The following is a 16,596-nucleotide window of genomic DNA, read 5'->3' as shown; positions in this document are numbered from 1 at the left end:
TATGCTGTTCCAATAAAGCACTACTTAAAGTTACATCAACTTAATCTCAAAATCGTGCAGCCATGATTGTCTTGTCGTCTTCCAGCTGATGGTCTCTCTAGACCATCATCTGTCATTTTACTGTGAGTCTGTCTCATATGAAAAGGTACCTTTTCAGTGTTAGCAAGATGTTAGATCTCCATGTGTTTCTATCTCAATGGCAATTGCTGTTTCTCCAATTTTCAAAATATCCACATTTTTATACCCCCAACATCATTGGTTCAACGTTGGCAAAACAATAAACTCAAACCCGATTGGGTTTTATTATCCTGGGGCATAAGTTAAACTGGTTAAATTTGAATTGTCAGAACAGCTGCCAAAACTCGGGTATCCATTTCACAGCCAAATATTACATATTTTCAATTTTCCAGTACACTCCAGGGCTGCCATCTTGTCATACCCACAGGTGCTTGTAATTTCTCAGTTCAGAGCAGCATTCTCTCTTTTTTTTTTAAAGGTACAGTACATGCCGTCAACTTCATAACACTTAATCCCAGCTGCCTATACCTAACAACAGTCTCCTACTTTTTCTTGACCAGAGCCTCAATCTCTAGTCATCCAGCATTTCCTACACCTGCTAGCCTTGTCCTTCACACCAACAGGAGTATGCTGTACCTGAACACTCGTTCTATCTCTCTTTGAAAGCTTCTCACTTGCCAAATGTCTCTTTACCTACAAACAGCCTCCCCAATCAACTTTTGAAAGTTCCTGTCTAATACCATCAAAATTGGTCTTACCCCAGTTTAGAACTTTTTGGCCTGCCCTATCCTTAACTACTTTAAAATTAATAGAATTGTGGTCACTGGTCCCAAAGTGCTCCCCCACTAGCATCTCAGTCACTTGTTTCTCAGAGGAGGTAGAGTTTTGCTCCTTCTCTCATAGGTCTATCTATACATTGAGAGTTTTTTTGAATACACTTAACAAATTCCTCCACATCCAAGCCTCTAACACTACAGTCCCAGTCTACGTTTGGAATCTTAAAATCCTCTACTATTACAACATCAAAGTGATCGCCCATTCTTATTTCTCCGATCCACTCATATAGTTTCACTGGATGATCCCCTAGGAATATCCTCATTTAAGTACTGCCATGATATTTTCCCTTACCAAAAATGTCACCCCCTCCTCTCTCGCCCCTCTTTCTATTATTCCTATAGTATCTGTACCCCAGAACATTAGCCATGGTCTGTGACCTTCAAGTCAGAGTTTGGTGTGAAACTGAACAGGATTTTGTGATGGCTTGTTTTTGAGATGTGGACATCAGTTTTGCATAGATTTGGTGAACCATTTGTCAATATTGAATTTTTTTTTTTAAAGTGCTAGAATGGCTGTTTTGGTTTACTCTGATTTTAAACAATTTAAAAGAATGTTCTCTTTACCTGAGTTCTCCAGTTAACCTGTTTACTGCAAGATTATTACTCAACAGTATCACTTGCATGTTACTAAGTGATGCACATAGTGTTAAATAACAGTCAGTTAAAGTTTTTAATTATATCTTTCGAATTGTTTTACTAAATTTCAAGTTGGCTTATTGAAGTTGGTAAGCTTAGAACATTGCACACTGAGAAAATAACTTTGAGAAAATAAATTTATAGAGCAGGACAAATCCCTTGGTTATGTTGGTGTTGGCTCTTTAACTGGAGTAATACACTAATCAAGTGTATTATTTTCCTTCTATTATTTTATTTTTCATTCTGTATATTCTATCCAGTTTCCTTTTTCAAACATGGCTTCTGTCTTGATGGCTTTTTATCATGTTCTATAGCTGGAGCGCGGGCTTCTGGCATTGAGGTGATGGTGAAGCCAGACTCCTGGTTGTGGTCATGGTCGGCCCAGATAGAATATTCCTGGTTATTAGCAAGGCGGCCATGGAGCCAGGGACTCCTGGTGTAGAACAAACGAGTTCCACGTGGGGTGCGGTGTAAGCAAGGTGGGCCCAGTGGCAAAGACGTGACCACTCCTACACTAGGTCTGGCACAATTGGCAGCAAGACGTTGGTGAAGGGGTGATGACACCGGTGTTACTCGTGAACTGGCTCCAAATGGTATGTTTGTCATTATGATCATGTGGATTTAAACCCATACTTCTTCATCTGATTTATCATTGTCCATTTTTTTTTCAGCATATGAATGAGTGTTTGTTTGGTTTTACTGAATATGATCATCTTCTGTTCCAGGCACTCTGGACAGTAGCATTTGCATCCTCTTTCATTTTAGGATTGGACTTTGGACTCCTGGTTGCAGTGTTGTTTGCCATTATTACAGTTATTTACCGAACTCAAAGGTTAGAAAAAGAAACATGCTGTGCTAACTGAAATGTTGTTTCTTCTGCCATTTTGAATTTTTTGCATGTTTTCTGACTTTTGGTGGGCAGTACATGATCATTTAGTTATAATCCTGGTGTCTTTTTTTGTTGAACTATATGCACAATACACATTGTGATAATTTGGCTGGGCTGTTAGAATTTTGCTTTTTCAGTTGGTGCACTCCTTTATGCTAGCTGGAATATCCATTGGGAGGTATGCTGCAAACATAAAGCAGGAAAATATGGTTTAATTAAAAGCTTATCTTGTATCATTACAATGCACAATGAATCACATCAAAAAAACTTCCCACCTTTTATGTGCTATGTCATCTCATGGCAATGTGTAAAGCCAAATCAAAACTTTATGACAAATTGGAGGGAGCAGATCTGCAAACTATTATTCTCATTGTTAGCTATAAAAATTAGTTCAGGAAGCAGTGTGGATCAGAATTACTAAAGGTAGATACCAATTTTTATGAAGGCCCTCCCTCCCAGTAAGTATCTGGTTTAGTTGTCATAAAGGTACACAATTAATTTGCACTGGCCCCTCAATCTAACGATCTGTTCTTGAGAAAAAGATTTTCCTAGCACCGAATCTTATTTGTTCCACTGTATAACATGACGCCCTGGTCTTAGAAAAAACTACTGTAAATTTTTAGTCTGTACAGCTGAGCTTTATAAAATAGAGGCAATCAAGCCATAACTGGATCTATTGTTTTATAAAGTTTGTAGGCTCAACTCCTTAATCCTATTTGAATAAAATGTTTAAGCTTTGAATCATGTGGATAAGACCTACTTTGGCCTTGTGTAAGGGTAAAATAATAGGTTTAGTTTATAAAGGATAATTCTTGAATCCAGCCCATTATCTTATGTCTGTCTTTAGCAATTGATTCTGTGTAGTAATTCTAATACTTTTAGAGTTGAGTTAATATGAAAATATTTCATCATTATTCTGCTTTATGATTTAAGCATGCTTAATGTCGATTCTTTCCACATGGTTCACACTTCTTTTTTTTTTGGTATTTACTTACCTGCTTTTACCACACATCTGGATCATCTTCTGTCATTCACAAACTTGTAAGTTGTTCCCCCACATCTTCAACTAAATCATGAATATAGGTAAAGAGCAATAGGCTGAACATGACCTAAATAATAATTGATTAGACCTTCCGTTTATTAAGCTATGTATTACTTTAATGGATGACTACATAAATTGATAACTGTCTTAATAGTCAAAATGTGAATTGATCTTTCTAAAATAAACACGTCACATCATAAGCTAAATTGTTGTGGTTCTTTTGAGACAACTATTTGAACAGTGAGCAACTAAAGATTCTCTGTAGTTTTCTCCTTGCCCCCATAATTCACTTGTTGCTACTTCCCTTAGGTACCAGTCCCTCTTCTCTTTTAAAGAGAAAAGTGATACCGAGTTTTAAGATTTGTAGCTCAGGTTGCGGTTCTGGATGTAGGTTTGCTCACTGAGATGGAAGGTTTGGTTTCAGACGTTTAGTCACCACACTAGGTAACATCAGGTGAGCCTCCAGATGAAGCACTAGTATTATGACCTGCTTTTTATTTGTTTAGGTTTCCTTGGGTTGGTGATGCCATTTCCTGTTCTCTTTCTCAGGATGGTAAATGGGGTCCAAGTTGATGTGTTTGTTGATAGAGTTCCTGTTGGAATGCCATGCTTCTAGAAATTCTCATGCCTGTTTCTGTTTGGCTTGTCCTAGGATGGATATGTTGTCCCAGTTGAAGTGATGTCCTCTATCTGTATGTAAAGATACTAGTGAGAGTGGGTCATGTCTTTTTGTGGAGAGTTGACGTTCATGTATCTTGGTGGCTCACTCACGCTAGTATCTTGTACAGATGAGGAAGGACGCCACTTTTACTGAAACAACACATCCGTTCAAGGACAAGCCAAACCGAGATATGCGTGAGAATTCCTAGAAGCATGGCATTCCAATCAGAACTCTGTCAACAAACGTGTCGACTTGGATTCCATTTACCACCCCCTGAGAAAAAGAACAGGAAATGACATCACCAACCCAAGGTAACCTAAACACACAAATAAAAAGCGAGCCATACCACTGGTGTTTCATCCGGAGGCTGTGTTACCTACGATGGTGGGGAGAAAATTGAGTTCATGTTTTTGTCTAGTGACCTTCCTTCAGGTTCTGAATGCTCAACCTCTTGTATCCCTGTCTGCCAAAAAAAGTTGCTACTCAGCCTAACCTCACTTTTTTCCTGCTTCTGACCTACAGTGGAAATGTGCTGGAAAAGCACAGTAAGTCAGACAGCATTTAAGCCAGTGAGTCGGTGTTTCAGGAAAAAGCCCTTCAGTAATGTGGAGGGAATGGGGGTGCAGGAAGGTAGGTGGGAAGGCGATAGGTAGATGCAGGTGGGATGCAGTAATGATAGGTAGGTGGGGAGGGTGGACTGGATCAATGGGAAGGAAAATAGACAGGTAGGGTAGTGTTGAGTTAGAAGATTGGATCGGAGGTGAGGTTTGGGGGGTGGGGAGAGATTTTGGAAAGCAGTAGATTACAGTATTCCCAAGTACAGGTCTAACATTCTTTTCAAATTTGAGTTTCTAGCTCCACTGCGTTCTCATACTAGAGCTGCACCACTTTGAGAGAGAACAAAAACACTTGAATTCTTCCCTCCCTTAATCCTGAGTGACCTTAGATCTAAGCAAACCAGTTACTTCCTGTTTTAATCAAAAAGGTTGTATCTATCCTATACCAAGTGCTCAATTTTATATAATAAATTTACCCCCAGCTTTCAGTGTTTTAAAGAAAACACCCACCAATCTGAACTTCTCATAGCAAATTTTCTAGTCTGAATAATGTCCTTGTCATAGAGTCATAGACACATACAGCATGGAAACAGACCCTTCAGTCCAACCTGTCCATGCTGACCAGATGTCCCAACCCAATCTAGTCCCACCTGCCAGCACCTGGCCCATATCCCTCCAAACCCTTCTATTCATATACCCATCCAAATGCCTCTGAAATATTGCAATTGTACCAGCCTCCACCACGTCCTCTGGCAGCTCATTCCATACACGTACCACCCTCTGTGAAAAAGTTGCCCCTTCGGTCTCTCTTATATCTTTCCCCTCTCATCCTAAACCTATGCCCTCTGGCCTCTGATCTGCAGTTGCATCCTAACTCTAATATGGTTAGGAATGAGACACTACTCTATGGCCTAACTAATGCTTTATACAGTTCTTGCAAAGCCGCCTGCACTTGGGCTTTGAGACTTTCATATATGCCTACTATCTACTCATCTTCCTGTCTTGCTGCCCTGAGGAATTTCAGGTTTTTCTGTTCCACTACACATCTCCTTCACTTATTGTTTTCTTGTGCCTTATTTGAGTGTCTAATTCTTGCACAACCCTGATTTTTCATTCCACTACAAAGTACTCCTATCTATAACTACATAGGTCCCAAGTTTGATTTACCTCTCTCAACCTCCCTATTTCACCACCTGTAAGATCGATCTTTGACTATTCTCCTGGTCACTTGTTCCAACGTTTTTGTCAGTTGTGAAACACTAAAATTATTAAGAACAAAGCTAAATGCACTTTATAAATGCAAGTTATTGTAGTTCACAGGTTTCTTTTTGGTCATTATTCACATACAGGTTTTAGGAATTAAGTTTTGATCCATATCTTTTGTTAAATGATCCTCACCAACTATGGTAATGTCGTCTTTTAACTAATGTAACAGTAAATCTGAACTCTTTTTGCAGTCCTAAAAGCGCAATGCTTGGTCAGATACCCAATACAGATATCTACTTGGACATAGACGCTTATGAGGAGGTGAGAACCCAGTGTCTCACTGGTGGGTTTTTTTGGGTGAATTGGAAAGTAGATTTGATTAACCAGCAACTATCATATCTTTTTAATATGATAGAAAATGTTTTATATTTCAGGTACAAGAAGTCCCTGGAGTGAAGATTTTCCAATCTAGTGCCTCTCTTTATTTTGCAAATGTTGATATGTATGTGAAAACTTTGCATAAAAAGGTGAGCAATGAGAAGTTTGCAGTGATGTCTTTCTGAAAATCATAAAAGAATGTCATTCAGTATATATAATTCTGTTCTGTTCTAGTCATTCTGTTCTAAAAATATTTCTTCATTCTTTTAGACTGAAATAGAACCAGCTGCAATATTATTGGCAAAGAAAAGACTTGAAGAAAAAGCTAAGAAAAGTGCTCAGTTGGCAGAAAGAAAAAGTATCCTAAAATGGGGAAATAGAAATATCCCAGTATGTTTCTTCTACTTCAATGTTTAGTAATGGCAATGCCATGCCTCACCTGAGGTAACCATGACTTGGAGGTGCTGGTGTTGGACTGGGGTGGGCAAAGTTAAAAATCACAACATCAGCTTATTCTCCACAATGACCTGATGAAGAACAGTGCTTTGAAAGCTAGTGCTTCCAAGTAAACCTATTGGACCATAACCTGGTGTTGTGATTTTTCACTGACGTAACGCACTGGAAATAATGTTCTCCTTTTCTTGGAGTTATCTTAAAAGGTTAATTGTATCAAAGCAAGCAAACATGAAAAAGGAACATAAAACTGGGGGAGAGAACAATACCAGACAGCTGGAAATCTAATTAAGTTGAACATAATTTTGAATGAAGCCCCTACGGTCTTAGATTTTCACATGTCGAAACAAGTTATTTTCATGTTATGTTACAACATGTGCCGGTTTCTAAATTCAATTTCCAGATGCTGATTACTTTTTGGAAGAGATATTGAATATGAGTCCATGTGAACTGCTACCCTACTGTAAACACATTGTTTAACATTTCACATTTGCTTTCACTTGCTGTTGAATCTCCATAAGGATCCATTTATAGAAAGGTTTTCAGGCTGAAAGCCCTTAACTTCTAAAATTGTGCCTTATGGCTCTTGAGCACTAGGGATTAAACCATTGCTCTCTGCATTGGTTGTGTGGCTAGATGACCATCTTATTCTTCTGTCCTTGCAGTCTATTGTTGATGGATATTGATCTAAATATTGCTAAAAGAAGATTGTTCACTTGAGCATACTTAGCTTTTGTGTATTATAAAGATTCCCAGGAAATGATCAACCTTATTTCACAACCATGCTATAGTAGTGTTAATAGGCACTTAGTATTGAGGTGCCCCCTCATGGTCTATCTTTGTTTGTTCTGCAGAGCGAGGCTGCAAAACAGAAAGCTGTGTCTGAAGAAGTTCCAAATGAAGCAATTCAGAATGGAGCTTCAAATGTTCTGAATATTGTGGAATCTGATGCAAAACATAAATTGACGGCCTTTATTAAATCAGCAGCTGACACACACGCTTTAATTCTGGATTTTAGCTCGGTCAGTTTTATAGACAGTGTTGGAACAAAGGTGCTTAAAATGGTAAGTGTTAATTTTGATGGGACTTGGGTTAATATTCGCTGACTTGAAAGCTAAAGTGTATACTGAATCTGATTTATCTATAAGGAGCTAGGTGTAGCATGATACAATTCGATGATTAAATCATCAATAGTAACTGGTCTATGTTGACTTGATATTCAAGGCTAAGCGTGGCTTTTTAAAACATTTTTTGAAATGTATTAATAACCTTTGCTACTGATAGGTGACAATTTGTCTCTAATTATATGTAGTTTATATTTATTTAAAAATGTTAAGATGCCTCCTCCATAAGTAAAACATGCCATCTGTAGTTAATCATGACTACATTGCTTCATTAGACTGAGGAAATATTGTCTATTTTTCTCTGCCTCTGAATAATATGTAATTTATTGCTGTTAAGTATGAATCAAATTCCATATTATCCATAGTTATCTAGTTTTAGTTATTACTACAGGGTACAATGCATGTAATGCCTTTTATATGTAGCTGTTGTTTCTCCAATGAAAAACTCACTTGGCTTATGTCAAGGATTCATCTTTGGATATTATATAATTTTTATAGAATACAATCTATTGTATTACCAGAAAAGTTGTTCCAATTATTGCAGATGCTGAAAAAATCTGTGATCCTTAGATCCTGAAAAAGGATCTTTTTTTTAAAAAACAAAAATATGGCAGTTCATAGTACTTAAGCATTTTGGTCAAAATTGTTATTCAGTTGCAGTGCTTGTTATGATGTAATTTGCCTAAATGTATCCAACTACGTGCAAAGGAGCATAGAATTTCAGACACAAATGGCAGTTCTTGTAGCCACATTTTTGATAGCTAGACCCACACAAAAACTGGCCAAATCATGCTCATCCTCCCAGACGAGACCTTGAGAGAACTCTAATTGAGCATTTTTTATATGCTAACCGGAATGTTTATAGATACTGTTTAGCTATTTCTCTGTTTTGGTGGCGGTCTGCAGAATAAATGTTGGAGAAATCCCTTGCACATTATATAGCCCTGATGAGCTATATCCACTAGAGGAGCCAGATGGGGATGTTAGTTTAGTGCCTGTCTAAAAGGAGACAGCTCTGGTAAGGCAAACCACTGTCCCTCATCCCTGTGTGCTTCAGTCCTTTGACTAAGATTTGAATCCTCACTTTTTTTTACTCTATGAAAATGCTGCCACTAATCCATGACTGACCCTTAAAAGGGGCAGTAAGGGGACTGACTTTGAGTCATTTACAGACTTTCGTCTTTAATATTGACATTTAACCTGTGAATGCACACTTCAGACATTACCTTATGGGTACACAGTAGGTGATGTGATCATATCCTCTATGCATTTTATTTTATTTTCAGTGAACCCTTGGGTCTACCTTGCGTTTTACCTATCATGCCCTCCACTTCTCCTCCAGTTCTGTTGAAACTGTTCACATCTCCAGTGAGAAGCCATGTGAGAACGATAATAGTTTCCTTTCCATATATCTTGTTCACGGTGACTCATGTTTTTTTGGGTTTCTGACATCCTTTTTCTCATTTTTTTTGTTTTATACTAGTATGACTTTTGTTTTACAGTTTAATAATCTGTCGTCTTTTAAATTTGTTCTCCTAGTTTTTTTCCTGCAGTTTGCTCATCTGTAAAATCATAAGATTCTGGTTTTCGTAAAAGGCATCTAACTGCAGGGTTGACTTCCAGTATTGACAGCTGCTGCTTGAAATGTTAGCACTTTGTTTTATCTCAGAATTTCACTATTTTGCTTGTTGGCAAATGTTACTTGGAAATTTGAACAGGCTGTTCTTCAAATAATATGTAATTCAAATAGATTTTTTTCTCTAACAGAACTGGTAGAGAAGAACCTGGTTTAACCTCTTCCTCTGAACGATGGCACCTCTGGCCATGCAATATTTTGCATTTGAAGTATCAGCCAAGTACAACTGATAGTAATAAATGGAATTAATATCAATTAAAATTTGTTAGCAATTGTAGTATCATACAGAAGGAAAATAGACTAAAGGCATTAAGGAATAAGGTATTAATTTGAACAGAAGGAAATTAGGGAAGTACTAGTAAACTGAACAAAATTACAATGCATATTTTGACTTTCAGTGTAAGAAATGAACTGAAGGGACTGAAACTATTTTTGTCATAGCATCACAATTCTAACAATATAAAAATACAGACTGGGACAGGAGTAGACCATTCAATGTATTGAACCTGGTCGTCATTCAACAAGATCATGGCTGATCCTGTATTTCTTAAACCTATTCAGTGATATATCCTCCACAGCCTTCTGTGAGAAGGAATTCCATAGGTTCAACATCCTCCATGAACAAATATCTCCGTCTCAGTCTGAAACATGCTGAAATGGTCTACCCTGTATCCTGAGATGGTGAGCCCCTATTCTGTATCCCCCAGTAAAAGGAAACATCAATGAGATCTCCTCTTATGCTTCTAAATTTTAGTGGTTATAAGCCTATTGATCTAATCTCTTCACATATGACAAACTTGTGATTCTTGTGATCAATCTAGTGAACCTTCGCTGTCCTTCTCGCATGTATATTTTTCAAGGTGAACAATGTCTTTCACCAGAAACTTGACTACAAATTGGGCATTAGTAGAAAGTATTTGCATCTTGTCTGATTAATGCAGTTGTACAATTTTCAAATCTTTGATTCTCTCGAGTGAGCGGTCATTTAGAGGTGCTTGTGTTACACAACTTGCCATATCTACCTGTGACTGGCAAGCTGGCTGCAACATGCATGATTTCAGGCTGCATTGCAACTGGAAGGTGGGGGTGGTGTGACTGCTCAAGTGGGAGATGAACACTTAGAGCAGATACAACCTGCTATTTTTATGCTGTAATTTAAAGGCATGTATGCAATTTGGTCAAGCTGTAAAGCTAAAAGCTCAACATATTTTAATAAATACAAAAATGCAATCATTGGATAAAGCTTAACATTCTATGAAGTGGATGCACTTAAAAGTAAAGAGGGTTTTATGATTAATTATGTGTAAGTTTTTCTTATGCTCCCAATTCATCTGAAAGATGCTTGTTGTCATTTCTCGCACAGTTCAGAATTTTTTTTTTTATTGCTTGTAAAAACATGTAACCTCTTGAACCTGCCTCAGGTGACCATTTTATTCTCAGGAATTCTTAATCAAGAATGGTTCTTTTACCACTGGGGAGTATTGCAGCTGAGCTGATTGTAGTAATTCTTATTGTGCATAGTTGGAGAAATAGGTCTCACTTCTGCATCTAGCTTTTAAAAAAATTTCCTGTTGTTGACTTGATTTAAATTAACTGGACAGAGTAAGGATTAGATGTGTGGTATCTGCCTCCTGAGTATCTGGAGCCAACAACAAACTACTGAAAGGGCCTAAATAGAACGTTTTAACATTCTGGAAATGCGTGCCGGTATTAACCTCAATTGATATGGTTTTATTTTTAATAATTTTTAGATAATAAAGGAATATGACAACATTGGAATCAATGTCTTCATAGCTGGGTGTAGTGGTAAGTGTAATGCTGCTTAGGAGACATTTAAATGTCACCTTTTGTACCAACTTATGCAATATGCTTTGGTCATGAGCATTTGGTTTTTGTAGTAATCATTCACATAAACATACTGTGGCCAGATCTAATTATTGCCATTTAATGTAGCAGTGTGCCTTGACCCCACCCAAATACATTTAATTCCGTTATTTCTAATATCTTGTGGATTGTGTTTGAGACCATTAGCATTGAGATTATTGAATTGCTGACAAAACAGCAACCAAAGCTCGGGTATCCATTTCACAGCTAAATGTGTTATATTTTCAATTTTCATCCAGATTGAGACCTGAGGAGAATATATGCTTCAAAAAGGCCTCTGGGGCCAGTTGTTAATGGTTTTGTAACATTCATTTTGGAAAGCATCAAGTCTCCACAATCACTATCATTTTTCCGTTTTTTTTTTTAAGAATCCAGATAAAGTTCAACATGTTTTATTCATTTAACGTAATATTTATCTACATTTTTCTAAAAGTCAATTAATTACATTTTTGTTCATTACACTTATCTCATCCTATAAATGTACTTTAGTCTCAAGTTAAAGTACCCAGTAAAATGTGGCAATAGAATTAGACTACAAATTGGCTAGTGTTTTTATTTATAATTGATGCTTATAACCGCAATGATTGCTGTCATTGTAAACCTTGCTCTCCGCCGAGTAGCATTGCTTGTTCAAGGTTGTTACCCATGTCAAAAACCTTCACAGCCTGTTTGCTTATAGATTCTCATGTTTAGACCCCTCTTGACTCTTTCAAATGTTGGTAAAATTTCTATTCTCACTTATTTTTGTTTTACTTGTAGAATGCATTGTGGAAGATCTGACTAGGTTGAAGTTTTTTGATGAATCAATTCCAAGAAGTCTTCTGTTTCATTCTGTACATGATGCTGTTCTTCACTGTCAGGAGTTAGCATCTTTAAGAGGAGACAGTTCCACAGAAATGTCCTCTTGAACTGACTGACATGATAAAGTAATTTATTATAGTACGTCATCTTGGTGCAGATCATCTGGAAACTGTTAAAACTGCAAGAAAATATCACAGCATTTCCAAGAATGGTAACTGTTTTAAGTTTGTCAAAGGAAATTATCCCATCAAGACTGTTTAATTGTTTGCACCACACATTTGAATTTTAACTTATTTCATTCTGATAAGAGTTTGAGATGTGAGCAACTTCTGTAGTGCCTGATAGCTGTTAGTAACCATTTTTGTTTAATGTTTTGATTCTTTTCATAGATATCTGCAAAAACATCTATATCTATGTATGCAATGTACGTAATGTTTGTCTCACCGAATGGAAGACTATCAAAGCAAATGATTGCTTTTCTGTATTGTTTTTGTCCATCAGTGCTCAAACTGTCCCTTTGTTTCTGCTTGAAAAAATAACTTTATCAAATCTGAGATGTATGGATTTGTAATTGATCTTCTAAACAAAACTAGTGCTCCCTCCCTCATTACTCCTTTTGGCACAGAATCAAGTGGAAACACCATTCTATCACAAATATGTAAACCACCATTGGGTAACTTTGCAAACCAGGTTTCGAAATGTAACTTAGATTACTTTATGTAAATATAACACTAAAAACAGTGAAATGTAAATGCATATATTTTAATCAGTTTTTGGTTACTATTAGTGTTTTTGATGCACTGGTGACCCATTTGGAAACTTCAGCCCCATAAATATCATTGATGTTAAAACATCTAGACAGTACTTCAGTTTGGCCTTGTAAATTTTGCACAGGTGATTTTGACTCTTAAGGTTAACTCCTTCCCTCAATACCACATACCACTAAAACCCACCTGTACTTCAGCTATGCCATGCACACAATCGATTAATGATCTGACACTCTCTTCACCTTAGCAGACACAACCACTTTGAAGAAGTTTTTTTTTAAATATCATTCTGCAAAACAATTCTGAAATATAATTCTGACTGGTTCACTCCTGTTGGCTTTTTTGTAAAATCCATTATGCCATAATTTTATGCCACCAAGGTAATAAATGCATCATTTACTTAAATTACAGACTTTTATATTTTTTCTGCATTCTTAAATTATATTATGCATTCTCTGACCAGATAAACAAAGCATTTGGTTTAATGCTCCTCTCTAATTCTTTTTAGGCATGAATTTGAATCCAGTAAAATTTGAATTGGGGATTAAAAGCTTGATCAGTTCCAACCTGGCATCCCTCACCACCATTCCTCCCCCCCCCCCCCCCCCCCAAAACCCCTCCACCTCTGTCAAGGAATGCTGAAGCCAAATGTAGTGCTCATTGGCCTATCCCAACTGAGGTTAGATGTCTTGCAGACCATGTACAAAATGTGGGATCTTTTGTTTCAAGTGTTCTTTCAACTGCAAAATCGGGTTTTGAAATTATCAAAATAAAAATTTGATGCTCTGATTTTTATCTGTTTAAGAACTTTGAGTTATTATCTAAATCTGAGAGGCTATTTTTCATTAATTTATTTTGTGAAGTCACTTTACATTTAAAATTCCCACATTGTTGGTATAATTTTACAAACCATTTGTGGATATAACCAAGAATTTCTTTTTTCAAATTCTGCAAGTTTGTTTTTTCCCCAGCAACAATATATAGGTGATACAAAACAAGTCCAATTTTAGTTGCTAAAACTGATTATTTTACACTCTATACATCTCAAACTGCTTTACCACATTTCTTTTGTCTGCTTCTATTATCACATTTTACATTTATCTCAAAACAGTTTCTTGCATGCAGAGTATATTTAACAGATCATGCTTATCAGTATGTTCTGTGAATTGGTGAGGTTTTTTGAAAACCTAAATTGCTGATATTTTCAAACCATTACTGAAAATAAGCTATTTCTTCTGTAACCATGTCCATTATCAAGTAAATATTTGAAGATTCTCGATTTATGAATGTTTAAAACTAGTATTTAAATATAGCTGGTGTAAGATTTTTGTCTCTAGTTCAAACTAGGAAGGGTCAAGGTTCTGGTGAGATAGTTGGTTATTTTCTAATTTAAAAGCCATTTGACAGTTTTTATCCAAAAGAAAGAAATTGCTTCTCTCAATTTTTCTAACAATTGGAACTCCAGAATGAAGATATTAAATTTGTTTTGTTCTGTCATCCTATTTCAGTGCTTGCATTTCTCTGAAAAATATCAAACCGGTGTTTATGCATTTTTGAGATGGGTTATTTGACAACAGATAACTGGTGTTTTTCCCAATTCAGCACTCGGCTGTCTTGTTCTTTTAACCTTGTTTGTTGTCATTATTTGTAAGCTTTCTTCAAACGTCCAGTCTTGCTCTTGAACAATGACGAGCACCATGTTTGTTTGAGATGAGAAGTATCTAGTCATGTGATCTTATTTTGAACAAGTTTAACATAGACTATTGCTGGACTAGTGGTTTGAATCAATGAATGTGTTCCTTGGTAAACCTAAAATAATCTAATCTACCTGTATTTTGGCGTGAGTAGACATGACAGAAGCAAATATCTTATTGTTTGCTGTTCAAAATTATAACTAAAATCTCAGTTGCAAAATTTGATCGTTGCCTGACCTTAAAAGCAAGAATTAAAATCTGCATTGAAAGTTCAAATTCCTTCAGCTTTGAGAGTTGGTGACTGTATCTCTTTTAATAATTCAGGAACTCTTATATTGTCTTAATTTTCTGACATCTGGAAATGGCAGTATAAAATGCATAACATGTTGGCCATAGGAGTATAAATTCTGTAATTGTATTTTTATATCAGCTATTAACTGTTTTGAATTTGTCATGAATGTGTAAATTTACACGTTGCCTGCAATTTGATGTTTTTGAAAGGTATTTTTGTATTAAGTATAAAGAAAGATCAGTACTGCAAACTGTTTGTGTGACTTCTGCAAGTTTTCTTTAAAATAACCTTCTAAAAAAGTTTGATGTTTGCAGTTGCTAATTCTGACACTGTCATTTATTCCAAAATCAAAGATTGTCAGAAGTAGCAACTGGTCAGGTTTTACCCACATGCATTCTGATTAAACTTTTTAAAAATGTTTTTGTTTCACTGAAAGATCTAATTCACTACAACAAACAACTGACCGGCTTTTATTTGTAGTGTCTTAGTGCATTGAAACCTCCCTCCTCCTCAAAAGTGTTCAAGAAATGACCAGACAGAGTAGAAAATAGGATCATACAAATTTTGGTCCTTCTTTTTAAACTAGCTCCTTCATTCGGTAAGATCATAGCTGATCTGAATTCCACATTCCCATCTACCTTGAATAACTTTTAATTCCTTTATCTAACAAAATTCTGTGATTCTGACACCTTCTGAAACTTTCAAAATAGCATAACCTAGAGACAGAGACAGTTATCAATCTTCTGACTTAAGGGGTGGCCAATGATTTTTAAAGTGTTCCTCGTCTTGGACATGCCCAGAAAAGGCTACGCTCTTTCCAAAATCATTCAGAATCTTAAACTTCGATGAATTTCTCCCTTACTCTTCCAAACTCCATTGGAAACAAACCCAGCCTGTCCAATATTTCCACAAGATAACCTGCTTATTCTGGTATCAATCTGGTAAACCACCTTTGAACCACTTCAACACATTTAGATAATGTAAATTAAGACAAAAAAAACACACAGTAGTTGTCCAGTTTCACCAAAGCCCTGATTATTTGAAACATATGTTCAAAATGAAGGCTAGCTATGTTAATCACTTGCTGGATTTATGCACTAACGTTTTGTGACTGAATCACTGTGGCTCAGTGGTTAACACTGCTGCCTTAGTGATTTGGGGATTCTGGTTCGATTCCAGTTTCCAGTGAATGTCTGCGTGGAGCTTCCCTGTGTCTGTGTGGGTTTCCTCCCACAATCCAAAGATGTGCACATTAGGAGAATTGGCTATGCTAAATTGCCCATAGTGTTCAGGGATGTGTAGGTTAGGTACATGGGTCAGGGGTAAATATAGAGTAATGGGGGAGGGGAATGGGTCTGAGTGGATTACTCTTTGGAGGCTCGGTGTGGACATGTTGGCTGAAGGGCCTGTTTCTACACTGCAGGGATTCTATGAAAATCTGCATCTCAAAATTCTGCAGTCATTTTTGGTTTAAATAATACTTTTTTTTTCTTTCTGCCAATGTGATTCACATTTTACCTACCTTTTATGGCATCTTTGAATTCTGCATATTAACTTGCAAACAGATGTTTTCTTCACAACATAATTTCCTACCTACCTTTGTGTACTCTGCAAATTTAGCCTCTGGTTGGCTCCCCCCATGTACGTCTGTGATATGAACTGTAAAATGTTGGTCAAGTATACCCCTGCCTATCAAAGACCCATTTATTTGTTATCTGGCTA

General features: G+C 36.6%; 1 protein-coding gene across 2 annotated transcripts in view; it reads left to right on the top strand.

Moving 5' to 3' along the window:
- The window catches only part of slc26a5 (solute carrier family 26 member 5), an 81,450-nt gene extending 66,326 nt beyond the window's left edge, over nucleotides 1-15,124 (top strand). For both annotated transcript variants that reach the window (XM_043713848.1, XM_043713846.1), the window contains exons 13-19: nucleotides 2,216-2,322; nucleotides 6,097-6,166; nucleotides 6,280-6,372; nucleotides 6,494-6,613; nucleotides 7,531-7,740; nucleotides 11,188-11,242; nucleotides 12,080-15,124. In XM_043713848.1, coding sequence (XP_043569783.1) covers nucleotides 2,216-2,322; nucleotides 6,097-6,166; nucleotides 6,280-6,372; nucleotides 6,494-6,613; nucleotides 7,531-7,740; nucleotides 11,188-11,242; nucleotides 12,080-12,228 — 804 coding nt within the window. In that variant the 3' untranslated portion in view covers nucleotides 12,229-15,124. The remainder of the gene's footprint in view (nucleotides 1-2,215; nucleotides 2,323-6,096; nucleotides 6,167-6,279; nucleotides 6,373-6,493; nucleotides 6,614-7,530; nucleotides 7,741-11,187; nucleotides 11,243-12,079) is intronic.
- The last annotated feature ends 1,472 nt before the right edge of the window (nucleotides 15,125-16,596 follow it).

The sequence above is a fragment of the Chiloscyllium plagiosum genome, chromosome 23, assembly GCF_004010195.1.
Source record: "Chiloscyllium plagiosum isolate BGI_BamShark_2017 chromosome 23, ASM401019v2, whole genome shotgun sequence".
Lineage (NCBI taxonomy): Eukaryota > Metazoa > Chordata > Chondrichthyes > Orectolobiformes > Hemiscylliidae > Chiloscyllium > Chiloscyllium plagiosum.
Note: the sequence above shows the minus strand (reverse complement) of the source record. Positions and strands in the feature narration are given on the sequence as shown.